The following is a 25,077-nucleotide window of genomic DNA, read 5'->3' as shown; positions in this document are numbered from 1 at the left end:
TCCAGACCACTAATTTACATTTCCATCAGCCATGAATGAGAGTTCCCATTACATTATGTCTTCAGCAACATGTGATATTGTCAGACTTTTAGTTTTTGCCAATCGAGTAAAATTAAAATGGCATGTCATTGTGGTTTTAATTTGCATTTCTTTGTTGGCTGTGAGTTAAGTACTTTATGTTCTACGTATCACCCACTTTAATCTGACTTCAGAGCTCCAGGCTTCTTCACTTCCCAAGAATCTCCTGAAATTCAGCTTTTAGTCTGAACTACCGCAACACCTAAGATCATTCCTTGGCACCGGAGCCTGGCAGATAAATACCTCTTGATAGCTCCATTCCATCCAGGACTGTGTTGGAGCGCTTTACATACAATGATGTATTTGGTGCTTCTAACAAATCTGCAGCAAAGAATCATGACCCGCATTATACAGATGAGAACCTAGAGAACCAGAAGTGTTAGGAACTTGCCCAGGGATACACAACTGGGACCAGGAAGACTCCAAGCCAGGTGCTCTTCACTCCTCTGTAGGAGATTGTAGAGGTAGGTGCTGCCACAGGAGATCCCATAGCAGGTAGGCCCTTAGGAAAATTACCCTGCCCTTCACTCAGAAAAAACATCTGGTGGTTTGGTGTGCACCTGGGGAGAAAGTGCTGTTGCCCTCAGGAATCAGCCCTAATGTGAAGACCCACAAAGGGACAGATTCAGGGCAGGGAGAGCAATGGGACGGGGAGGAGTTCCGGCTCGGTGTCTTTACCATTCAAGGGTGCTGTTCCCTGAATTGAGTGGCTTATTTTAGACAGTGTTAAATATCTCTGCACCCCCTAATGAAAGAGTTAGACCTTTTTCAACCTCCTTTCAATCCTCTAATGCCAGGGAGAATCTCAGTTTGGTGTTCATTTGCCTTAAACACTTGATACTCTTTAATACCCCTTTTAAGGAAAGGCAAACTGGATTTGCCAACTTCCCAGTTTTATGTGGGAGACAGCATCTTATTCAAATTCGATTATTGTCTTCTGTTGCCTTTTATTTCATTTTACAGTTAACCAATCGTTTTTGTTTAAGAAACACATAACATCTACAATTATCTTGGGCACTGTTCTCAGTGCTTTACACATACTGACTAATTTACTTTTCCCAAAGACCCCCTGAGGTGGGCACTATTACTGGAATGTCCATTTTACAGAAGGGGACTCTGAGGCCCAGGAAGTTTAAGTAAATTTCCCTGAGGTCACACAGCCTGTAAATGGCAGTGTCAGGATTTGAGCTGAGGCAGGTTGGCCCCGAGTCTACAATTAACCATTGTGATGTACACAGTCTTTCTGTTTCATACTAGTTCCCTGTTGGTTGTATCTTTTCTTTTGAGACATGTTTATTGGAGCAAACCTGGGAGGCAAGGTAACGATAAATAGCAAGTAGATAATAGCATGGGTGAAAACCTTGAAGGCAGTAAGTGGCAGGAATTCTGGAACATTCCACCGTGGCTTCATGGATGCAAGGGTAGAGCAAGAGATTGTGAAGACTGATTAAGAGGGATGGGAGGGGGGAAGGTGTTCAAGGGGAAGACTCAGCACAAGAATTTGCCTCATGCAAAGGCAGAGAGGCATGACAGGGCCTCAGGTGCTAAGGGGATGCTGAGTAATTCAGAGCAGCTGGCCAGTAACTGCAAGAACCCAGCACCCTCGTATAGCACTTTCCGGTTCGCAGAGCACTGTCACATCTGCTTTCCACTGACCCTTCATAACTGCCAGGTGCAGTGGGCAGGACTGTCCCCATTTTAGAAGTGATAACCAATGTCAGAGAGAGGTAATACCAGAAAAAAAGCTATTATTTCTCCAAGTTACTCTGGCTTCCAATTCCAGGCCCTTTGCTCCATTCCACTGAATCAGGTATCTTTGATGGCAAGCAACAGAAATGTAGTTCACATGGTTGAGCAAAATAAAGTGGGTGTTTGTTTTAGTCTTGGTTTTTGACTCAAATAAATGAAACGTCCAGGTGTGGACATCAGATACGGCTGGATCTAGGTCCTCGAATAATGCCATGGGGATTCTGGGTCTGTATTTTTCAGCTTTCGAGAAAATCTCAGGCAGGCTTTCCCTAAATGGTGACAAAGATGGCTACTAGCTTCCAGCAGGCAGCCAAAAAAGTCCCTCTTTACTGGAGTTCTAGGGAAAATCCCCAGACTGTTCTCACTCACTTTGCTTGGGTTGATGTCCATCCCTGATCCATTCCATGTGGCCCTGGTGGGGTGCTGTCTTGGCCAAGGCTGAGTCAGGTGCCCACCTGTGGAACTGAGGTTCTAGTCCTCTCCACACAGACCACACAGGGACAGCTCTAGTTGGAGAAGCTCTTCATAAGAGAGGAAGAGGTGCCAGGCAGACAGAAGCAGCAGTTGCATCTCTTCTATCATCAGGCACCTGCGTGTCATCTATGCAGAGCTGAGGAGTTTGGAGGGGTGGAGAGCTTTGAATCTGGGCAAGGGAGGTGGTGTTTTATCCTGTGGTCCAGATGGAGCTTCTGGGGAGTGACATAGATAGAGCTATGCCAGGCCTTGTACTGGGGCTGGGGGCAGAGGTGTGGACATGCCAGTGAGGGGCAGATATGAACCCCACCTCTTGTGACAGGAAGTGAATCCTCGAAGTGTGATAACAGGGCTCCTCCAGGGCTGAGGCCAGGCAAGATCAGTGTTCCTTAAAGTCAATTTAAAAGGTTTTTGCCCCAACATTATTTTAGTAGCAATGTTACTCATTTTAAGGTGTATTGGGAAAAAAATACACAGTATAGATACTATTGCTTGGAATGAGAGCGGAGTTGGATCTTTTTATTTTTTTAAAAGATTTTATTTATTTATTTATGAGAGAAACAGAGAGAGGGAGGAAGGGAGGGACATAGGCAGAGAGGCTCCATGCAGGGAGCCTGATGTGGGACTCGATCCTGGGTCTCCAGGATCAGGCCGCTAAACCGCTGAGCCACCCAGTCTGCCCCAGAGTTAGGTTTTTTAAATGAGATTATTTATAGAAAACATTAAATAAATAATAGTACACCATGATCTACAAATATGGCCAACATTTTGGAAGTGAGAAATTTAGGGACCTCTTGGCTAGATCATTCTGGGGCCTCTCTATTTCTGGTGCTCTAAATTCTCTATCCATCACAGCTCTTTGTTGAGTGTTTATGTGTCAGGGGCTGTGCTCAGGGTTTTCTGCAAAATGCTTCCTTGAACTCTCACAAGAATCTGGGAAACAGGGTTTACCATCTCCACGGGGCTCAGAGAGGGGAAGTGACGGGCCCAGAGCAACACAGCTGGTGATCTGAACCTCTGGGTGTGCTTCACCACTGCTTCCTTGGTGATTTGTTTGGGAACTCAGAGGGAGCTCTCAGTGTGGCCACAGTAGGGTCTGGGGGAACCCAGGTGTGTGTATGTTGTGGAGGTCTTCCCACTGTGGGCTCAGGGACGGTGTCTGGGAGAAGCCATGCCTGTGACTTGATTCCTGCATGGGTCATTCCCTTAGGCTCCAGTTCCAGTTCCAATCCCGTAACCAGGAGCCAGTCAGTAACCAGGGTGGGACTCCTGGGCCTGGGGAGGTGGATACCCCCCCTCTAAGTGGCACCTCCCCCAAGCAGACACAGAACTGGGGTACAGTGGGCAAAGTGCCAACAAGAGTCTGGTGTGGCCAGCCTGGTGGGTCACACCTTTGCCGAAGACACCAGCGTCTGTTCCTCCCTGGCAGGTCCGTGCTCTTCTCCAAAGAGGCCTCTCCTGCATCTCATCCAGATCAGGGAGTCAGGCTCGCCTCCACGGGGTCCCTCCGGGGCTCCCCATATGCTTTCCAGTGGGCTTGCTAACCTGGGCTCAGATATCCGGCTAACCTTAGTATTCATAGGGGTCTTCTTTGTGGGCTAACCTTGGATCTGTTATTCAATAAGAAGCCAGTCTGCCGGGCTAACGTCAACACAGGTGTTTTGTGGAAAGGACTCAAGATCTCTGCTTCTCAAATACCACTTTCCATGCCAGCTTCCCCTCCCTGCCTCCTTGCCTCTCTCTCTTTTTTTCAGATGGGTAAATGCCCATGTTTCGTCTCATGCACAGCACTACATCCATAGGCTTCCAGGGACAGGAGAGCAGCTAGCTCCTCCCTCTTTAAACTCACCTCTCAGGCCACCTGGTGGCTCAGTGGTTGAGCAACTGCCTTCAGCTCAGGGCCTGATCCCAGGGTCCTGGGATCGAGTCCCACATCAGGCTCCCCAGCAGGGAGCCTTCTTCTCCCTCTGCCTGTGTCTCTGCTTCTCTTTCTGTGTCTCTCATGAATAAATAAACAAACAAATTCACCTCTTATTTGGGACTGTGTTAGGAGACAGGAAGAAGGTGGGAGAAACAGGGTCCAGGGGAAAATCAGCCATTTCTAAGGGGCAGGAATCCTTGGGAGCATCCAAGGGCTCCAACTCTTGTTTTTCCAAGAATTTGAGGCAAGTCTTCCAAGGGAGGGAGAGGACCAGAGGGGAGGCTGTTCGGAGGCCCGGGTCTTCCCTCTCCCTGCGTGTCTCTTCCAGGACCCGAGAGTCAGCATGCTGTGCGGCAGGGCAGCCGCTCTGTTCCTGCTGATGCTCCAGGGAGGTGAGTAGCTGCCCCAGGTCTGCGGGTGGGGAGGAGGCCAGGCTGGCCTGCAGGCTCCGGGGCAGGGCCAGGGCCCGCAGAGTGGGGGGCTGCAGCCTCTGTGCACGAGGGCTGGACTGGCCAGTTCCCCATCAACTAGAACCCGTCCCACCTGGGAGCCCCGTTAGCCAGCAGTGGCTCATGTGAGTCCCACGTGGACCAGACCACGAGCTGGGGGCTTCACGGCTCACTCGCTGCGGGGACGAGAGACTGGAGCCTCCATTTCCACAGCTCTCGGCCTGGCCTGACTTCCAGCCCTCAGAGGGAGGAAGTCCTGCCTTTGGTCTAACCTCAATTTCTCTTTGTGCAATGACTCTCCTAGGAGATGTTTGTCAACAATCACAGAATCCCTAGCAGGCCCTGGTGGGGAGGGGGTGTGGGAGCGGGAGACAAAAGTAGCCAAACCTTGGAAGGTACCCACGGGGCACCAGAGGATGAAGTTAGAAGCCCCAGCTGGGAAAGGCCAGGCGTTGGACTTGGGTGCCCAGCCAGGTCTCAGAGGCCTGGGAAGCCTTCCCGGAGGAGGCAGGACGCAGCACACAAGCTCATCGGGGTTACACTGGGGGCAGGAGTCCCTCGGCCGCTGCTCTGCTGACTCTGCAGTTCTCTCTGGTTTTTACCGAAAGGCCCAGAGCCTCAAATAGCTTCTTCAGGAAGCAGATGTCTGGCTCTTTTATTCTCCCCTTCTGCGCGGCCAGCACTCGGTCCTGGGTCACCCTCCAGGGCGCCACCCCTGCGGGCACAGGCAACAAGCCCCTGCTGCACTGGGCTCTGAGCGTCACTCACTCCGCGCCCCCCATGGCCCCGTGTGGCCCGTGCCGCAGTGACACTGGGTGCTCACTTGAGGACACCATGGCTCAGGAAGGGTAAGGGACAGGCCATGGACCCCCGGCCAGGCAGTGGCAGAGCTGGAATTCCAAACCTGCTTCATCCCCCGGGGTTAGCCACCTTGTGCTGCCGCTGGTATTGAGGGAGCACCCCGTGCAGGGTCCCCACCGGCATGCTGTCACCTGTGTATCTCCCTCCAAGGAGACCAGTGTCTACACATAGAGCCTTGGAGCAGTTCTGAGCCACAGTGGCTACTTTTCCGACCTCTCTCAGCCTCCTGCATGCTTTGATAATTCCAGACGAGGGATGGCCTTGTTGCTGCCTGCCCTGGGTCCCTAATGCCACCTCCATGCCACATCCAGCATCCATGCTAGTCATGGGGCTCCTGTCCCCTCCCCACTGTTCCATTTCAAGATTGGGACAAACCTTGTCAAGCCCTTGGTGACCTTGAGCCGGGCTGGGAATAGCAGCTCCTCTCCAATTTCTAGGACCCTGACGGAGAACAACCAGGGTGTAAACTAGGAGAATTTGCAGCCATGTGGTTGCTCCTGCAGCCCCCGGTTTAAAGCCTCACCAAAATCAGTCCTCTTTCTCCACCAAGTGTCTGCACTGGCCCCCTGTGCCCACCAACAGGCCCTGAGTTCTTCCCAGGGGAAGCCTCCTCCTAGCGCAGGACTCATTGTCACAACTCAGATCCCTTGGTGGTGGCTGCAAGGAGACCTGTGTTGAGGAGGATTCTGAGGGTCGCCCAAAGGAGGGAGTGCCGTGATCGATTAGTGATGTTTGCTGTGCGCACGGATGTCAACGAGTAGCACAGCTGAGATTTTCCTTTCCTGGGTGAGAGTCTCAGGAGCCCAGCCCCAGAGTGACCGGAGGTGTGGCCCAGGCTCAGAGCCTCCAGGTTCTTGTCTATAAAACGGTGGCGGCAACTGGCGAAGGACATTTCCAGCAATGGTCCTCTTGGTTCTGAATCCAGCTTCTGACCTAAAGCGAGGCACAGGAAGGGAACACAGCACCACCGCTTGGATCTTCATTAGTCAGGAGAAAATAGGAAAAAGCCACTAAGGATGACTTCACTTAAAAAGGGGAACAGATTTCTGGTAAATAGTTGAAGGGGAGTGGGGGAGAAATCTCAGCGTTGGTACTTGATCTTACAGAACAAAACGAAGCTAAAACTTGTTAAACTTATTTTGTCGAACATTGACACAATTTTTTTTTTTTTTTTATGATAGTCACACACACAGAGAGAGAGAGAGAGGCAGAGACATAGGCAGAGGGAGAAGCAGGCTCCATGCACCGGGAGCCCGGCGTGGGACTCGATCCCGGGTCTCCAGGATCACGCCCTGGGCCAAAGGCAGGCGCTAAACCGCTGCGCCACCCAGGGATCCCACAAATTTAGATTTATGGTTGCACCCCCTACTTCTAGAACAACAGAAAGCATTAATGTTGAGGGTGGGAGGGCATTAAGTCTCCCAACATAATGGCCTGAGTGAGCACTCCCGGTGTCACCTGGCGGTAGTGGTGCTGGCCAGTACACTAATACAGATTTTTCAGCAAAAGTTTTAGAGGGCTTCTTGGTTTGGGGATGTTTTCTTACTCCCTCCATACACTTCTGGCCTCCCTGAGGTCCGTGTCCTGGCTCGGCCAGCTGCTGTGAAGCAGAGGACCCCAGCCTTGTCGGGGCTTTCAGCAGTGCCTCTGATGGCTTCTTGAATCCCTGACAGGGGGGGTGCAGATTCGCCCTGCAGCTGGGGAGTTCAGGACCTGCCACCAAGGGGGACACTGGTCAGGAGGGACGCAGAGCTGGTGGTCACATGCTGGCTTTGGTGGGTGGAGAGTGCTGAGGTGGGGACCCACTTAGTTCCTTACATTTCACATTCATAGTGTCCTGTCTCTGTAGCCAGCCTTGAAACACGGGGGTCACACCAGGAATTCCCAGGTGGCAGGGACACCCTTCCCCGAGTCCACATCTTAGCTGCCCCTGGGTTGCCAAACTCGGCCTGGCCCTGGAACCCCTGCCTCCTCTCACCCTCCAGCCCCCGAGGAGGGGAAAGGGTGAGGCACCACGAAGCCTCTGGCCAGACCCCACCACGGCCTCTCTCTCCCCTCATCTTCCAGCCTGGGGTTGCCTAGACCTCGTCTGCTACACCGATTACTTCCAGACAGTCACCTGCACCCTGGAGACAGGGACCGTCCACCCCAGCAACCTCACCCTCACCTGGTAAGTGGCTGGCCCTCACCAGCCCTGGGGATGCTGCTCAGGGTGGCCGCTGGGGGGCTGGGGCAAAGCAGGACCAACCACAGAAGGCCACAGACCGCGTTGGACCTTCGATGTGCCCGGCAGACAGTTTAGCAATAAACATAATAGCTGCCACTTCCTGAGGGTTCTCAGGCTTGTTCACCATCAGCATTTGGTTTTGCCCCAGGAGAGGCTGTGAGCTGGACTCGCCCTGCCTGTCTTACACCCCCCTCCCCGCCCCGGCTCACGGCCCTTGTCTAGAGCATCAGCTGAGAGGCCACGGGGCAGTTCTGTCAGCTCCAAAGGCCATACTCTCCTGCCCACATAGCCCTAACTGTGGCTTTTTTTTTTTTTTAAGATTGATTTATTCGTTTTAGAGAAGGGTTAGGGGGGACAGGGGCAGAAGGAGCCAAGCAGACTCTGTGCTGATTGTGGAGCCCAACGTGGAGCTCGATCCCACGACTCCGAGATTATGACCAGATATGAAACCAACTGAGCCACCCAGGTGCCCCAGCCCTACCTGTGGTTTTGAGACCCGTGGACAGCCAGACTCCTTCCCATATGATTTGTTTTTTGAGCATTCAGTACATCCCGGGCACCTTGCTATGTGCTTCCTAGGAACGATCACTTCCCTTCCTCGCAATTATTACTGTCATTTTACAAATGGGGACATTGGGGTTCAGAGAGGTTGTGCCACTCGCCCAAGCTCACACAGCCAGTGAATGGTGGAACTGGATTGAAATACAGGCAGCCTGATTCCAAAATCCACAGGCCCCTTTTAGTTCATTGTTAAAGAACAGGGACGTGAGGCTTTACTCAAGACCACTGCCAGGGGCAGAAGGCCCACTGCATGGGGCTTTGCAGTCAGGGGAGAGATTGGGCTCAACCTCACATACGACCAGGATAAAGGGGGGATGTAGAGCCAAGGGGGAGGGTGGGGTCAGTGGATGGGAGTTACCAAGAGGACACGTCAAGGGGAAGGGAGGTCTGGCTACATGTCACAGTGTTCTTTTTTTTTTTTTTTTTTTAAGATTTATTTATTTATTCATGAGAGACACAGAAAGAGAGGCAGAGACATAGGCAGAGGGAGAAGCAGGTCCCTATGGGGACCCAGATGCAGGACTTGATCCCAGGACCCTGGGATCACAACCTGAGCAAAAAGCTGATGCTCAGCCGCTGGGCCACCCAGGTGCTCCAGTTCTTGCTGACGGCAGCCCAGGTTGGTCAGACGTCATTGGGGGATGAGGTGGAGGGCGAGGAGCCTCCTCACACATCCAGGGCAGGGGATGCTGGCTAACCTGACTTAGCAGGAGTCTTGTCAAAATTAGTGCAGAGATGACCCGGAAGCCCAAAGGTCAGGGCCTCGTCCAGGAGAGTGCTCAGAGGAGCCTGCACAGAACTTAACCAAGGAGAGAACCTTTATTCATAGGCTGCTCAGGATAAAGGATAGCTGGCTTTCCTCTCTCCTCACTAGTTCATTCATACATTCATTCGGAACATGGTTATTGACCTCCTGCTAGACATCTGCCGGCACTAGGGGCAGACCAGTGAGGTCCCAGGAGCTCTACAGTGGGGGGTGCCTGGGGAGACAGATAATAAACACATAAGCAGCCATCAAGATACTTTCTGATGACGATGAGTGCTATAAAAAACAGGAACATGGAAAAAAAAAAAAGAACAGGAACATGGGCCACGGGGTCCCGAGCAAGTGACACGGGGGTGGGTGGTCAGGGCAGGCCTCTCTGGATGAGAAGGAGGCAGCCAGTGAGCTGGGGCAGAGCATTCCAGGCAGAGGGCACTGCCTGTGCGAAGTCCCTGGGGGCGGGGAAGGGAAGAGCTGATGAGTTTGAGGAATATCGAGGAAGTCAGTGTGGCCAGAGTGGAGTGAGTCAGTGTGGGAGGGAATAACAAGCAAAGAAGGTGAGAGGAAGGCTGAGGGCAGATTTCACTGTGGGTGGTGAGCAGTCACTGGAGGGTTTTAGGCGTGGGAGTGACGCAGAGTTTTTAAAGGTCCCCTTGGCTCCTATGCAAGAGGCTTGCATTGATTGAGCGGAAGTTTCTGTTCTAACAAATATTTAGCAGAGAACAGAGTCTACATGTCCATATTGGCCTTGGAGGGTAGTCATGTTGAGAGTCTGAAAGTGTAGGTAGAGAAATAAATACTTGCTGAACTCCTATACATACTTCAAAACCCATCACTTAACACCCAGTGGGAATGAAAAGGCCAGAGTATTGCCCCAACCCCATACCAACAGCCTCCCTAGAATTTCACCTGGTGCAGGGGATGAGGTTCATTTGGCTCTCATCTTGGCCTTCAACCCAGGTACTCCACTAGGTATTCATTGGATGTTGGATGGAAGGAGGGAGGAAGGAGACCTGAAATGCTTAGCATCCTTCCTACAGGACAGTGATCCAGTTGATGGAATTGACAAGGACAGATTTAGGTTCAGTCTAGGCAAGAATTGCCCAAATTTCCAAAGTTGAGAGTTTACTACCTTATGTGAGGTAGTGAGTTCCCGGTTCCTTGGAGGCATGCAAGATAAGCCTGGATGCAACCCATCAGGGATGCTTCGGGAGGCGGAGGGTAATACCTTCCCTGGAAAGTGCTGGTGGACCGAGTGACCCCCGCCTCCAGCCTCCCAGTCTCACCTCCAATCCCTCCCAGCCCCGAGATTCTGGGTTTCTGCCCTGGCCACGTGCGCTGAGCCCCACCGGCCTCCAGCCGTGACTGGCTGCTCTGTCCTTGAAGGCAAGACCCATATGGAGAACTGGAGGACGAAGTCACCTCCTGCAGCCTCCAGCGGTCCACCCACAACGCCACGCACGCAAAGTACATGTGCCACATGGATGTGTTCCACTTCATGGCTGACGACATTTTCAGTGTCAACGTGACAGACCAGCCTGGCAATTACTCCCAGGAGTGCGGCAGCTTTCTCCTGGCTAAAAGCAGTGAGTATCCTGTGGACCCCAGAGCAGAGGGGAACCCAAGTGGGGGCTGAGCCCCATGCTCCCGGGCCAGCCGTCCCCCATCATCAGAAGTGACCTGTCCCGTGTGCTGGCTTCCCCGTAGCGTTTGTTCTATAGACACACGACTACGGTGCGGTGCGGTGGGTTGATAACTAGATTTGGGCCTTAACCAGAGAGAGGCCACAGAGGCGTGAAACGGAGTTGGCCTGGGGCTCCGGAGCCGGCTGGCTGTGGCCCTGGACTGGCTCACGATTTGTAGAGTGAGGGCCCTTCTGGGCTCCTGCCCCCAGTGTGAGGCAAGGTGGGGAGGCCACGTCACAAGAGAAAACCTCCCCTGGGATTTTTCCTGCTTCTTAGCTTGCCAATGAGGCCTAGAATTTCCCTCCAGGCTGGAGGGAGGAGGCCTGGCTGGTGGAAGCGGTTGTTTCTGTGGGTCAAGTGCCAGGAGGGGGCACGGAAGGGCACAGGAAGCAGCTGTGAATGTGTGTATGTGTGTGCGCACGCATGTGCCCAAAGTGGAGTGTCCAGGGAGGGGGTGAGACGCCCGTGCCCAGAGGCATGCAAGCAGATGGCTAAGAGAGGCCTGCCCCTGGGGAGGCTCAGCCTCTGAGGTCTGGGACTTTGTGTTCCCAGATTTCCAGCGGTGGGGCAAGAAGATAAGAGGGCATCTGTCAGTCACACTCTGGGGGGCCAGGGTTGTGCCACTTTGCACACAGAGGGTGTGAGCAAAGCTTCATGCATACCCAGACATACCCAGTCTCCTACACATGCACACACATGCATAAATACACCCTCAGAGGTACAGATGTCCTGCCGACTCCAGGCCTAGACAGCACAGACAGATGCTCACATTTTCTCTCGGACCCGTGCAGGTGCGTGCACACACAGGTGCGCACACATGCTCACTTGGCCATTTGGGTCCAGGCGTGGCAAGCGCAAGAAGCAGGGGCGCGCTCCTGCCTCTGGGTGAGCCCGGTGGGGGGCAGCATCCCCGCCCCTCCCCTGCAGAGCAGAGTGCAGGGCAGAGAAGGAGCTGCCTTGACACTGCACAGGTGGCTCCAAGTCACATGGTTGCCCTTCACCATGAGGGATATGAGGCGCCCTTGCCCAGATGTGGCTCCAGCCCCTTCCTCCTCCTGGGCACTGGGCCTCCCTGGGCTGAGCACCTGCCTCTCACGATGCCTGCCGGGCTCCACAAACATCTGGCTTCCTCCCCCAGTTGGTTCACACCACCTAGCCCAGGCCACAGGGGGAAACTGAGAGCTCGCCCAGCCTGGGAAGACAGAGAGGGTTTAAGAACGAGTCCAGTCCAAAAGGACCCGTGGCTCAAAGGCAGCGAAGCTTTAGAGTTCCTTTTTGCAAAACCCCTGAAAGGTTCATTGGTTGATTTAATAAGCATTTCTCCAGGGCCTGGTGTGTGCCCGCTCTGTCCTGGGAGCTGTGGGCGCAGCGCTGACCCAGGAGAACAAATCCTCGGCCCCAAGCAGCTAAGATCCCAGAGAAGGGGCAGAGGGGGAACAGGAGCACACGGGGAAATGCAGAAAATGTTAGATGTTGGCAAATAAGGTGGAAGAAGGAGGGAGGGTGGGATTGGAGGGGCCAGGAACCTGTCACTTCTCTCTCCTTGAAGGGACCTCCTGCTACTGAGCTGGTCCCCGAGAATTGTCACCCCATGAAAGAGGAGCTGGTACCCTTTTACAAGAGAGGAAATGAAGACATATAACATGTCGTATCCTATTCATGAAACAAGTTTGGGGTAGAGCAGAATGGGAGGCCTGACTTTGACCTTTGCCTGGGAAGCACCCAGGAGGGTGTGGTGATGTGACTCAGGCCTCTGCCTCTTGAACTTTCCAGAAGTCTGGGAGAACCCTCTCACCAATTCACACGTGGCCAGTGAGGAGGGTCGGGAGTGCTCTGCTCTGCAGACCCTGCAGAGAGCTCAGGAGGGCTGGCATTTGTTGTTAGCATTAATCAATATTAAGGAAAGCTCATTAGCATTTATGCTAATCAGCATCTTTTGGCTTCTCGGGGAAGCTGCCTCTGAAAGAAAATGATGTCATCGTTTAGAACAGAAATGCAGAAACAGTGCCTCTGGCCCACATGTTGCTTAGCCAGTTTTTGGATTAGTAGCTAACTTTATTGGTTTTTTAAAAGATTTTTAATTAATTAATTTATTTGAAAGAGCATGCACACGACAGAGAGAGAGAGAGCGAGAGAGCATAAGAGGTGGGGAGTGGCAGAGGCAGAGGGAGAAGCAGACTCCCCCATGAGCAGGAAGCCCGATGCGGGGTCCATCCCAGGACCCCAGGACCTGAGCTGAAGGCAGATGCTTCACCCACTCAGGCACCCCTCGAGCTAACTTTAATGTTTGAGAGAGCTTCCCCCTATTTGGGATTCCAGGTTGCTCTTCTCTGGCCACCCTGGTCTGCTGTCCCGCCCAGCCTGAGTGGTGGCGTCCCTCTTACGCGTCCTCAGACCCCAAACCTGCCTCACCCACTTCTGTTACACCCCCCAGCCCTGCCCCTATAGGGCTGCAGGTCCAGTGTGGTCTCAACTTCTCATTTCTCCGATGAACCAACCGAGGCTTGGAGAAGGCGGCTACCTCGACCAGAGTCCCTCCAGGGTTCTGATCCAGGGGTTCAGGGGGGGTCAGGGCGTAGGGGCATTTCCTGCCACCACATCCTTCTCAGCTGCTGCCCCATCTCACTCCTTATCTTTCTGGCTTTTTCCTTCAAGTCAAGCCGTCTCCCCCTTTCAACGTGACTGTGACCTTCTCGGGACATTATAACATCTCCTGGAGCTCCAGTTACAATTCCTACGCGCTGAAGGGCAAGCTGCAGTATGAGCTACGGTACAGGAAGCAGGGGCGCTCCTGGGCTCTGGTGAGGCTCCGGGAGACCTGGTGGGGAGGGGGTGAGAGACAGCATGCAGTGCTGAGCATCCGGGGCGCTGGTGGTGCGGAGGGGGGTCAGAGACACGGGTGAGCTGGTGACTCAGAGCGGAGAATGGAACCAAGGATCCACGGAGGGTGGAAGCCCCCCGCCCCCCTGCACCTTCCCTAGCTGTCCACCCTCCCACGCCTGGGGTAGGAGGCCCCTTAAAAGTCTTTCCTTCCTGCCCCTGGTTCCTGGATCAGCTTGCCAGAGAGGAAGGGGGTGTCACTTCCTCAGATTCCACCTGGAGTCCCGAACAGTCTCAGTAGACCAAGTTTCAGAAATGGGGTGATCTGGAGCCTTCCCACCTGCCTTAGAACGGTCACAGGTGAAGACCTCCAGGTGAAGACAGTCCAGTGTTAGAGGGACCACTGTTTCCAAGCTGAAGGCTTCTAGAAGCCTCCTTGTTGTTGTTGTTGTTGTTTTAATATTTTATTTATTTATTCATAAGAGACACAGAGAGGGAGAGAGAGAGGCAGAGACACAGGCAGAGGGAGAAGCAGGCTCCCTGCAGGGGATCCTGTGGACTCCAGGATTTCACCCTGAGCCAAAGGCAGGCGCTAAACTGCTGAGCCACCCAGGGATCCCCAGCCTCCTGTTTAGAGCAGTGGAGAGTTCCCCAGTGTCCCCCAATTCAGAACAGTCGTGGCCAAAGACTTCTAGAATGATCCATCCTTCAGGGCGGGCCCAGTTGAAGCATTTCATACATGCAGCTGTTTGGAATGTCCCCTGTGGAAGACTTCCAGAGGTATCCACGGCTGAGATGCCTGTGGTCGAAGGCTTCCAGAAATGCCCGCTCTTGAGAAGGTGCACAGAGGGACAGTCCACAAAGTGTCCACTGTCTGGAATGCTGTTGGTTAAAGATTCCCAGGAGGGGCCATCCTGCTCCCGGGACCATCCAGGTCCTCGCAGGGCAGGGCCCCAGCCGGGACAGTGAGGGGAGAGCTGGGGTCGGTCAGAGAGAAACGAGGTTCAGGCGGCGCACGTGGCTCTGAACCTCCCACACCCGAGTGGCCACGACTCAAGCTGAGCCTGGGTCCTGTGGCGGGAGTGGGGACTTGGCAGGGGACGCGCGACCCCTTCGTGGTGCTTCTGCTGGAGGCGGGGGCTGGCCTGGCTGGTCCTGACCCGTGCGTCCTCTCCCTGTGCCGGCAGAGCCCGGGGAGAAAGCTGATCTCCGTGGACTCGAGAAGCGTCTCTCTCCTCCCCTTGGAGTTCCAGGGTGACTCGAGCTACGAGCTCCAGGTGCGCGCAGGGCCCCAGCCCGGCTCCAACTTCCAGGGGACCTGGAGCGAGTGGAGTGACTCTGTCACCTTTCACACCCAGCCGGAAGGTAGGCGTGACTCCCGGGGGGGCGCTTGCTGCTCCTCCTAACTCCGTGCACGACCATCTCCATTTTGCGGGTGGGAACACGGAGGCCCAGAGGGTTGGAGTGTCGCTTGCCTGGGGTGGGGGTGGGAGCAGGAACCCAGACCACCTCACTGCAAGGCACCTGCCCGGACCCCGTGCCCACTGCACCCGCCCCACGTGGCGTCTGGTTAGAGGTTGGTTCCACGTTACCCAGTGTCTGTTCCCTCCCAGAGATAAAGGGAAGCCAGCACACGTACCTGCTCTACCTCCTCCTGGTCATCATACTCCCCATCCTCGTCTTCTTAGGCCTGAAGATCCACCTGCCTTGGAGGTGAGCCAGGGAGGCAGGGAGGCAGGGAGGCAGGGAGGCAGGGAGCGGGTGGGGCTGGGCCACAAGCCTCTCTGGGGCTGCCCAGGGTTGGGGGAACACAACCTGGCGTCGAGACACTGATAATAGCGATGACGGTGATGGGAAACAGCTCCTGTTTACCGGGCACCGTGCAGGGCGCCCACCCAACCTCATGAGCTGGACATCTGGTACTCCCCTCCCCTGGGCGACAGGAGAAGGCCAAGGGCTGTGGAGCTTTCAGAGAGCTTGCCCGAGGCTGCGCAGCTCTGAAGCGAGGCAGTAGATTTTGAGCCCGTGCTCAGGACAGGGACCTGGGCTATGATCTTGTCCAGCGAATTTTATGCTTTGAGTCCCAAGGGGCACGAGGTGGGGGCGGTGGTGGCGGCAAAGGGTTGGTGTGATCGTCCACACCCTGCCACCCCCGCCCTTCTGCTCCAACCAGGGCTCTTGCTTTCATCCATTTATATACCGGGTTTCTGCTGAATGTTGCCACTGATTAAAATGATAACCTAAAGCTCCCCTGGAGGCAAGCGCTGCAGCCAGGGTTTGCTGAGCCCTGGGAGGGGGGTGTGTGGGGTGGGGTGGGGGAGGGGAGGGGATCAGCACAATTTGTTCATCTTCATTCAGAGGTTTTGGCAAAGACGGAGGCAGAGAGGCTAGAGGGGGAGGGAGAGCGATCCAAATGATAATGAGTATCACGGGGCGCTGTCGAGGTCCTGGGGTGCTGTGCAGACGCCCCCGTGGAACTGGCTATCTGCTCATCCTCAGTTGTAGAGGAGGAAGTTGAGGCTCAGCACGGAACAGGCAGCCAAGCACTCAACCCCCAGGCACCCTCACAAGACTTGCTGCCCCCATTTTAGGGATGTGGAAACTGAGGCCCCGGGGCAGAGGGGTGGGAGGGAGGTGCATGGGTGAGTTTTGGGAGGGGCCGAGTCTCCTGCAGGACAAAGCTGGGGAGCCCCTGAGCTGGGGGGGTGCAGGCTGCTCCCCCTGCGGGGACGGTGAGGGCTCACCTTGTCTCCACCCCCCAGGCTGTGGAAGAAGGTGTGGGGGCAGGTGCCCAGCCCGCAGAAGTTCTTCCAGCCCCTCTATGTGGGCCACAGCGGGGACTTCAAGGTGAGTGCCCGCCCGCCCCTGCTGCGCCTGCGGAGCCTCTGTCCTCTGGGAGCTGAGCTCCACCGCCCCAGGACCCCAGCCGCACCCTGCAGGCCCCAGCCCGGCCTCCGGGCTCCGCACCTGCAAAGTGCAGGAAATAATCCGGGTGGGGGCAGAACTGGCATAAGAATGACACAGAATCAGGCAGCGTCTCCCAACCCGGACGTCGTCGTTTGGGGGAGGGGGCGGGCCGGGTGGTCGCTGGAGCCACAGACCGGCCTCCTGGTCCTTTGTCAGAAGCCCTGGGAGGGAGGTAGAGACGGAGCAGGTTCTGGGAAGGGGGTGGATGGCCCCACCTGCAAACTACACCCCTGCCGAGCCCCAACCACCCATCACCAGCGGGCACCCACGGTTGTCTGTGCCCATTTACCGCTCAACACCCACCCAGCGTGGGAGGGCCCGCCGCAGAGAGGATGTGGTGACTGGTGGGGCCAGGGGAGGGGGCAGCCCGCCCACTCCAGCCGAGCCTGGATGTCAGGAAACGCGGACCAGAGCCCGGCTGAGCTCCTGCTGTGCCCGGCGCTGCACCGAGCGCCCTCTGCCTTCTGCCCCTTCCACCCTGATCGCCCCCCGCCCCCCAGGGAGGAGCTGCTCCATCATCCACAGGGCACCCTGGGGAGACGGAGGCTCAGAGCGGGGAGCAGGGGAGCAGCCTGGACCCCCCCTCCCCGGGAGAGAGACTTTCCTGCTTCCTCTGTACCGTTTCGGAAGCTCAGAGACCACAACGATCTGGTGTTTACTTCCCCGATGCTCACGGACGGGGTGCCCGGCACGCTGCGGGGAGCGTCAGAGATGTGAACGCATCTGCTCCTCACTACAGCCTGTGGAGTGGGCGCTGCTGGCAGATGGGGGGCCTCATCGGGGTCCTGAGATGTTTTCTTTTCTTTTTTAAAATATTTTATTTATTTATTCATGAGAGACACAGGCAGAGGGAGAAGCAGCTCCATGAAGGGAGCTCAATGCGGGACTCGATCCCAGGACCTCGGGATCGCGCCCTGAGCTGAAGGCAGATGCTCGACCACTGAGCCACCCAGACGTCCCTGCCCTCAGATATTTTCTGAGGCACTAGGCTCAAAACGAGGGGGATTCTGGTTCTCAGGGGGTTTCACTGCCTGAGACTGTCAGATGGGGGACCTGTGTCATGATTGGGACCCCTGGCCAGCGAGGGTGCGGGGGCCGCTGTGGCCTCACATCCCTTACCCACCAAGCACATGGAGGCCTTTCTAAGTGGCTTGTCACTGATTGACTCCTCGTGTTCATTTGGTTAATAAACATTTATTGGGTACCTACAAACTGAGGCACCCTGTGAGCCTCCAGGGATACAGCTGTGACCAGAAGGATTAGTTGAGGCTACTGCCCCTGCCAAGTGTCCACTCTTGTGGGGACACCAGCAGGAGGATGTTAGTTTCCAAGGACTGTCCCAGAGGAAATGAAACAGGGGGCCAGTGGTGGTTCTGTCACCCAGAGCTCAGGCCCTCCCGCCCCCTATGTCCCTATAAGCTCAGGAAGCTTGGCCCCCGACCCAGGCCCTATGCAGACCCCAGGCCACCGAGCATGGATTGTCGGGCAGGCTACGGAGGGCTGTGGCTCCTCCTGCAGGTGGACAGAGGGACAGTGGTGAGGAGCGTCCCTGGATAGGGGCACACCACGGTTCTGACCCCTGGCACTCTCTTTTTCCCCTCGTGGTGTCTCTGTGTCTGTCCATACCCTCCTTGCACCCATCCCGTCATGACTGTCCCCCCTTCCTCCCTCACAGAAATGGGTGGGTGCACGCTTCACCGCCTCCAGCCTGGAGCTGGGCCCCCGGAGCCCCGAGGCGCTCTCCTCCCTGGAGCTGTACTACTGCTGCCCTGCACAGAGCGCCAGCAAGGGGCTGGAGTCCACGCAGCTGCCGGAGCCCTTGGACCTGCTGGAAGCCGACGGGGGGCCCGAGCTGGGGGGCTTCTGGGTCCCAGCCCCCTCCACTGCCAGCAGCGTGGGCGGCTCAGCTTATAGCCAGGAGAGGGACCGGCCATACGGCGTTGTGTCCATTGACACAGTGACCGTGGCAGACACAGAGGGGCCGTGTGCGTGGTCCTGCACCTGTGGGGCTGACGGCTACCCAGCCCTGAACTTGGATGCCAGCCTGGAGCCCGGCTCCAGCACTGAGGATCCGCTCTTGGACACAGGGACTACGGTCCTATCCTGTGGCTGCGTCTCAACCGGTGGCCTCGCCGGGCTGGGAGGCCCCCCGGGCAGCCTCCTCGACAGGCTACAGCTGCCCCTGGAGGACGAGGCAGGTTGGACGCCAGGGCTGCCCTGGAGCGGCAGGCCACCCCGAGGGGCGTCGGACAGTGAAGCGGGCTCGCCTCCCGCCGGCCTGGACATGGACACTTTCGACAGTGGCTTCGCGGGCTCGGACTGTGGGAGCCCTGTGGAGTGTGACTTCACCAGTGCTGGGGATGAAGGGCCCCCCAGGAGCTACCTCCGCCAGTGGGTGGTCATGGCCCCTCCACCTGAGGGACCTGGGCCCCAGGCCAGCGAGTGAGGCTGATGGGCTGTCCAGAGCTGGTTGAGCCACTGGGTCCTGAGCCAGAGATGGGGTCCCTGGGGCCGTGTGGTGAAGATAGGGCCCCTGAGCCTGGTTGACAGTGTGCATGTGTGACCCAGGTGCACACCGGTGTGTCTGTGTGTGTGAGCAACACATGTGCCCGTGGTGATACCATGTGCCCAAGGCCACCTGTGTCTGTGTCTACAGGAGCTCCCTGTGTGCACAAATGTGAGAAGTGTGTGTTACTGGCACTGTGTGCACACGATGCCTGCCTCCCTCCTTTACAGACAGGGGGCAGCCCCCAGGTCACATGCTGAGAGGCTGGTCCAGTGTTGCCCACAGGGCCTGCATAGACCAGGGCACCACCTGCAATGGGCACCAGTCCCAGCCCTGCAGATCCTGCCTCCAGGAGCCTTTTCATTCCTCAGGGGGAGGGGAAGAGGTCGGGGTGAGTTCACTGTGACCCTGGGTTGTAGAAAGGTTTGTGGGGGCCTGTGGACCTAGGCGTGGATCCCAACTGAGCCAACTTGGGCAAGCCACTTCCCTTCTCTGGGCTGGAGTTTCCTGTATGGACTCGGTGTTGGGGTGGCAGGTGGCATGACGCACCTTGGGGAGAAATCGGCGAGGTCACCCACTGTACAGGCTGCAGCAGAGCAGACCCTCAATAAATGCAGCTTTCTTCCTTCTGGGGCCCAGATCAAGGCTTGTGCTGGAGGTGGGCGGGGGTGAGAAACCAGCCTGGGCTTGGGCGCCCGCCAGTGGGCTGCCCGTCCTGCAGATGGGCACCCCTGGGGGTTTCCAGGCTTCAAGTCAGCCCGTCTCTTAGGAACAGCCCCCACCAGCCAAGATTTCTTTTTCTGGTTCCTGTTGCTCACTTGGTTATTCCCTCTATGCACCCAATAAATACTTCTCGGGTACAAGTACGTGCCCAGACCCTGTGCGGGGTTCTGGGGTACGTTGGTTGGGGGGAAGAGACCTCCTTTGGCACTCGTGGTGGGGGAGGGGCCAGAAGGAATCAGTGGCGATGACCCAGCGCTCCGTGCCTCTGGCATCTTATTTGCTCATCCCCAGGCATTAGGGGGGAGTTAAGTTTCTGTTGAAGATTTTTTTTAAGATTTTATTTATTTCAGAGAGAGAGAGAGACAAAGATAGCGAGATAGAGCACAAGAAGGGGGAGTGGCAGAGGGAGAGAAAAGGGAGAAGCAGGCTCCCTGCTAAGCAGGGAGCCCGATGCCAGGCTCCATCCCAGGGCTCTGGGGTGGGATGACCTGAGCCAAAGGCAGACGTTTAACCAACTGAGCCACCCAGGCGCCCCTTGTTGACGACTTCCCAGAGAGTCTGTTCAAATGTGAGTTAAAAGCTAAGAAAATACATCTTAGCCACATTTGAAGGTGCCTAACCGAACATCAGCTTTGGACAGGAGCTAGACCTCAGTGCTAACAGGTTGCATGCAGCTCCTACTTAAAAAAAACGAAACAAAACAAAACAAGAACCTAGACTGTCTTCCCTATCAGCGTGCTCACCTTCACAGGCATTTTTTTTCAAGACCAGGAAGCAGGGTCAAGGAGGCAGAGAATCCAATTGAGCCAGCCCTCTGCTCTCGGAGCCCCAGGGGGCATCCCCACCCTGGCCTGGAACTGCCTTGGCCCATCTTTCTCCCAGGAGGCCAGGCTGCCGGGCAGGACCTGAAGGAGAAAGCTCTGGTTTGTCTCTCCTCTTGGGTGAGTCTGAGCTACAAGTTGGTGGAAGTCAGTCCTGCCAAAAGCCTCACTGTGATTCATCTGTAAAATGGGGTGGTTGGGGGAAGTCCCTGAGAGAGTCCTTGGTGCTGAAAGTTCTAGAACATTGATGGTTTCAACTGTGGGGCTGTTGACTTGGGACCAGAGTGAGGCTCAGATGGGAGCTTGAGTCTGACATGGGAGCTCTTGCACAAGGGAGCAGCTCTCACCATCCCCCACCGTCACTCTGGGGACACTGGGCCAAGGTGTGCTGTGGTTTCCACATCCTCTTGGGGGCAGTGGTTTCCAGAGGCCACCTGAACCGCCGGCTCCCTGGGGGAAGGAGCTCAGCTCTTCCGTGCACGGAGCTCTGGGCCGGGGCACAGGGGAGGGGACACCCAGGACGCTGATGCCAGGCCTGGGGCTTGGTGGGGGGCTCTGGCCTGGACCAGACATGAGGACCCATCACTTCCATCTCTGTAGGGGACTCAGCTCATCTGCAAGGTGCAAAACGGAGGCAAGAGCTGGCCTTCCTGGGAGGGTGGATTAGCAGGAGGTGGTGGGTGGATGACAGAGGGACCCGTGGTTGCATTGGTGGGCGGACAGATGGATAGATGGAGAATGAAAGGCGAGAAGGGAGAGCGCTGATGGACAGGTGGAAACAGCTGCTAGATACCAAGCTCGTAAGTCAAACAGATGTTCCATGAAGGCAACAATGTCCTCTATTTTGTTCACTGCCCTCCCTCCAGCCCGGCACGTAGAAGGCACTCAAGCCCTATTTGTAGTGTGTTGTGTGTGCTTTCCCTCCACGGTGTAGACACTTCCACCATGGCCCATTTCAAGCTACCAACCTGACAACTCAAGTGTGATTGGGAGGAGATGTGTGTCATCAGCTCTCCTGGCTATTCCGAGCCAGCCCCAGCATGTCACTCATGGGAGCCCCGAGGGGCATCGGGAGGGGCTGGTGGGCTTCAGGGAGGAGGTGGTGTTTGTTGGGACCTTGAAAAAGGAATCAGAGTTGTTAGCTGCACCAGCTCTTTGGGCGGAAGGAAGAACTTGAGCTGGGCCTGGAGGTGTGACGACGGAGAGGAGAGCCTGGAGATGGGGAAGGTGGATCTTTGGCCCCCCAGAGTCCAGGCTAGAATTGCTAATGAGTCTCCTAAGACTCAGGAGGATGGTTAGCAACGCCAGGTGCATGGAAGCCACGTTCTACTCCTGGGCCAGCTCTCTCCCATCTGCAGGGGCTGAGAGGGCAGGGCTGTCCGTGTGACAAATGAAGTGAAGGGGCACAACGGGCAGGGGCTTGCTTGCCTGAGGTCATGTAACAGATTAAAGATCCCAGAACATGAACTCCAGTCTCCTGACCCCAAATGCAGCTCTTCCTCCCCTTGCTCTGCTGAAAGGGGCCAAGGTTAAGAGGGAACAAAGTCTTAGCAAACGCCCATGAGGTGCCTGCTGCTTCTGTCCGTGCAGCATCGTTGTGGGGCAGCTGGGAGTGGCTGACAGACCATTCTGCGCACCACCCCCCCAGCCACACCACTGGTTCTGAGACCTACACATGACCTGAACTGGTCCATGCGCTCTTTCTGCTGGGACTGCTCAGTGGTAGGGATGGACTAGCCTGGGGTTGTGGGCACCAGGAAAGAACAGCTCACCTGGGAGGAGGCCAACATATAAGAATGCAGAGCTGAGAATGGAGATAGATTCCTGGTAATATCTCTTGAGCTCCTGGATCCAGCCATGCCTGAAACTATATCCCCCTGGACTTTTGAGGTACATGAGTGTGGAAGTCATTATGCTGCTCACCAAATATTTGCAGCTCTTCGTCTTCTGTCCCCCCTCTCCCCCCGGGATTAGCCAGGGGGTTGTCAGCGGAAGTGCTAAGTCTCACTTCTGAACCAGAGCAGGTACCTGACCATCGTGATGTCCTCTGGAGTGTTGTTCCTCTCTGCCACCGTGCACTGTGACAGATGAGCTGGTGGCTGCTCCATCAGCCTGGGTCCTGGCGTGAGGCGATGCAGAGAGCAGAGCCTCTGGTTTACCCAAGATGGACGTGTATCATGACCAAGAGATAAATCCCTGTTGTAACCCACCGAGGGCTGGGGGCTGTTTGTTAGCACCGCATAACCCAGCCTGTCCTGACTGGGCTGATCAGCTGCGAGTTTCCACTTTTTGCTTAAGTGGGTCCGAGATGGGTTTGTGTCACCTGCGGCGGGAAGTGTCCTAGCATAAGGAGGACTCTCCTCCCAACCTGAGGAAGGACCACATTCAAAGGGGCTAGGGGACCAGGCTCCATCCCTTCTCATGAATGACCTTGGGCAGCTGGCTGCCTGATGTCTCTGAGCCTCAATTTCCTCCTCCTAAAGTGGGGGCAGCCACCAGCCCCTGGGCTTGCTGGGAGGAACTCTGTGTCTGGGAGGAATGGCTCACCCAGGTTGAGGCCCACACACAAGGAAGCAGAGCTGGGTGTCTTCCTCTAGGATTCCCTGTTGGAGGGGAAGCCTCTTCCGCTCTCCCACTTGGGACTGGGTGTGGGGACTGGCTGCTGGCACCATGTGTGGCATATTTCCAGGGCAGCCGCCCAGGAGCATCGTCAGAGAACCAGGGACAGGAAAGACAGAGCAGTGAACACGTGCAACCTGCCTCCCGGGAGCCCATCACACCTGGAGAACAGGAGGAAGAGGTAACAGTCAGGAAACATCAAGCCACGAAAGGATAACAAGAGGAGTCAGCTCTGCAGGACCTCCGCGGGGCCCCTCATTCAAAACCACCACACCCCACTCATTTAGTTTTGTTTTTTTCTCCCTCATAATATTAAGCTCTAACTTAGGTCTCTTACGGATTTGTCGGGTTTACTGTTGATCCCGCTAGCACGGGGGTTTTGTCTGTTTTATTTGCTGCTGTGTCTCAGAGCCCAGAACAGTGCCTGGCACATAGCAGGCGCTCAGCAAATGCTGGATGGATGGATGTGTGAGTCAATCAGTAATAAGGCAGCAGGCAGAGAGGAAGGAGGGGACTGGGCCCAGGAGGGAGCCACCTGCCCCGGACCTGGAAATGCCTGATAATGGGACACAGAGATGAAGACTGGGGCCTCCTTGCAAGTCTCTATGTGGAGCAAAGGGCCCTCTCCCGTTCCTCACACCACGGGCAGGAAGGGGTCTTTCCCCCATCCCTAGTGGCAATGGATCTGAGGGGTTTTCTTTTAACACTGGTGGCCCCAGGGAAGAAACCTTCTCATTCTGCAGTTTAAGGGGTCTCCTCCTAGCGTAACGCCAGCTGCTCACCCAGAGCAAACCCCGCCTCTGGCAAGTGGCGTGAGGGGGAAGGCTTTGGGGCTGCACGGCCTGAGCTGGCATGCCAGCACATCCACCCACCCGCTGCCAACTTGCAGAAGTTACTTACTTTCTCTCTCTGTGCCTCAGTTCCTTCAAACACAAATGGGCATACCGAGCGGCGCGGCAGGAGTTAATCTGTGTAAAGGGCCAAGAATGGTGTCGGGCACACGGCGAGTGCTCAGAGAGCTCAGAGAGCGTTGTTATTGCTTTATCGTCATTTCTGTGGACGAGTCAACCGCTCCCCCCGGCCCAGTCCCAGCAAGCTTTTCCTGGTCTCAACAGCGAAGCTGGACAGGTTGCTGCGGACACCGGGAGAGCAAGTGAACCAGCCGCGACCAGAGCCGTTGGGCTGCTGCTGCCACCTGCTGGTGACCGCTGGAACCTGGCCGAGGCGTCCCCGCGGGCAGCGCCCTCCAGCTCTGTGCTCTACACTCTCATCTGCCAAGGGCTGCATCAGGTGGCTTATACGGGTGGCCCTAGACAGTGGTCAGAGCGACCCCTTGCAGCGGGAGTATGGTGATGAGGACACAAGGCGAACTGACAGGCCCCTATTTTAATTCAACAAGGGCTGACTTCTGGTTGGGTGGCTGGATGTGCACAGGGCACTGGGCGGTGGGGGTGGGGAGATGTCAGTAAGCAGGGAGGTCACGCGTGCACACACAGACGGGCAGCGCGTATACACACATACAGGTCTGTACACAGATCCACATCCACACATACCCCCACACCTATGTGCACAACTGGAAAATCCCTGGCAGAAGCGGGTCAAGGGCCCAAGGGAAGGCTGGGGAGTCAGGGGAAGTCAGAGGGTGGAGACCACTCTCAGCCCAGGTCAGAAAGGAGGCAGGAAGGGGAGCAGGGGGACCAGGAGGAGGCCCAGCAGCAGGCAGGAGGGTGCAAGATCTGAGAGGATGCAAGACAGGAGGGAGGTGGAGGCTCAGAAGGCAGAGGAGGATGCTGAGCGGGGTGGGGGGAACCAGGAACAGTGGTGTCCACCGTCAGGAAAAGGAGGGAATAAAT

At 56.0% G+C, this 25,077-nt stretch overlaps 1 protein-coding gene across 1 annotated transcript in view; it reads left to right on the top strand.

The window, feature by feature from the left end:
• IL21R (interleukin 21 receptor) overlaps window positions 1–19,164 on the top strand; it is a 36,306-nt gene extending 17,142 nt beyond the window's left edge. The window contains exons 2-9 of the mRNA XM_041749690.1: window positions 4,551–4,614; window positions 7,600–7,702; window positions 10,470–10,669; window positions 13,424–13,569; window positions 14,776–14,953; window positions 15,202–15,301; window positions 16,351–16,435; window positions 18,231–19,164. Of these exons, the coding sequence (XP_041605624.1) occupies window positions 4,566–4,614; window positions 7,600–7,702; window positions 10,470–10,669; window positions 13,424–13,569; window positions 14,776–14,953; window positions 15,202–15,301; window positions 16,351–16,435; window positions 18,231–19,001 (1,632 nt within the window). The 5' untranslated portion in view covers window positions 4,551–4,565 and the 3' untranslated portion in view covers window positions 19,002–19,164. The remainder of the gene's footprint in view (window positions 1–4,550; window positions 4,615–7,599; window positions 7,703–10,469; window positions 10,670–13,423; window positions 13,570–14,775; window positions 14,954–15,201; window positions 15,302–16,350; window positions 16,436–18,230) is intronic.
• The last annotated feature ends 5,913 nt before the right edge of the window (window positions 19,165–25,077 follow it).

This window comes from Vulpes lagopus, chromosome 3, assembly GCF_018345385.1.
Source record: "Vulpes lagopus strain Blue_001 chromosome 3, ASM1834538v1, whole genome shotgun sequence".
In the NCBI taxonomy this organism is placed as follows: domain Eukaryota; kingdom Metazoa; phylum Chordata; class Mammalia; order Carnivora; family Canidae; genus Vulpes; species Vulpes lagopus.
This window is presented reverse-complemented; position numbering and strand designations above follow the sequence as displayed.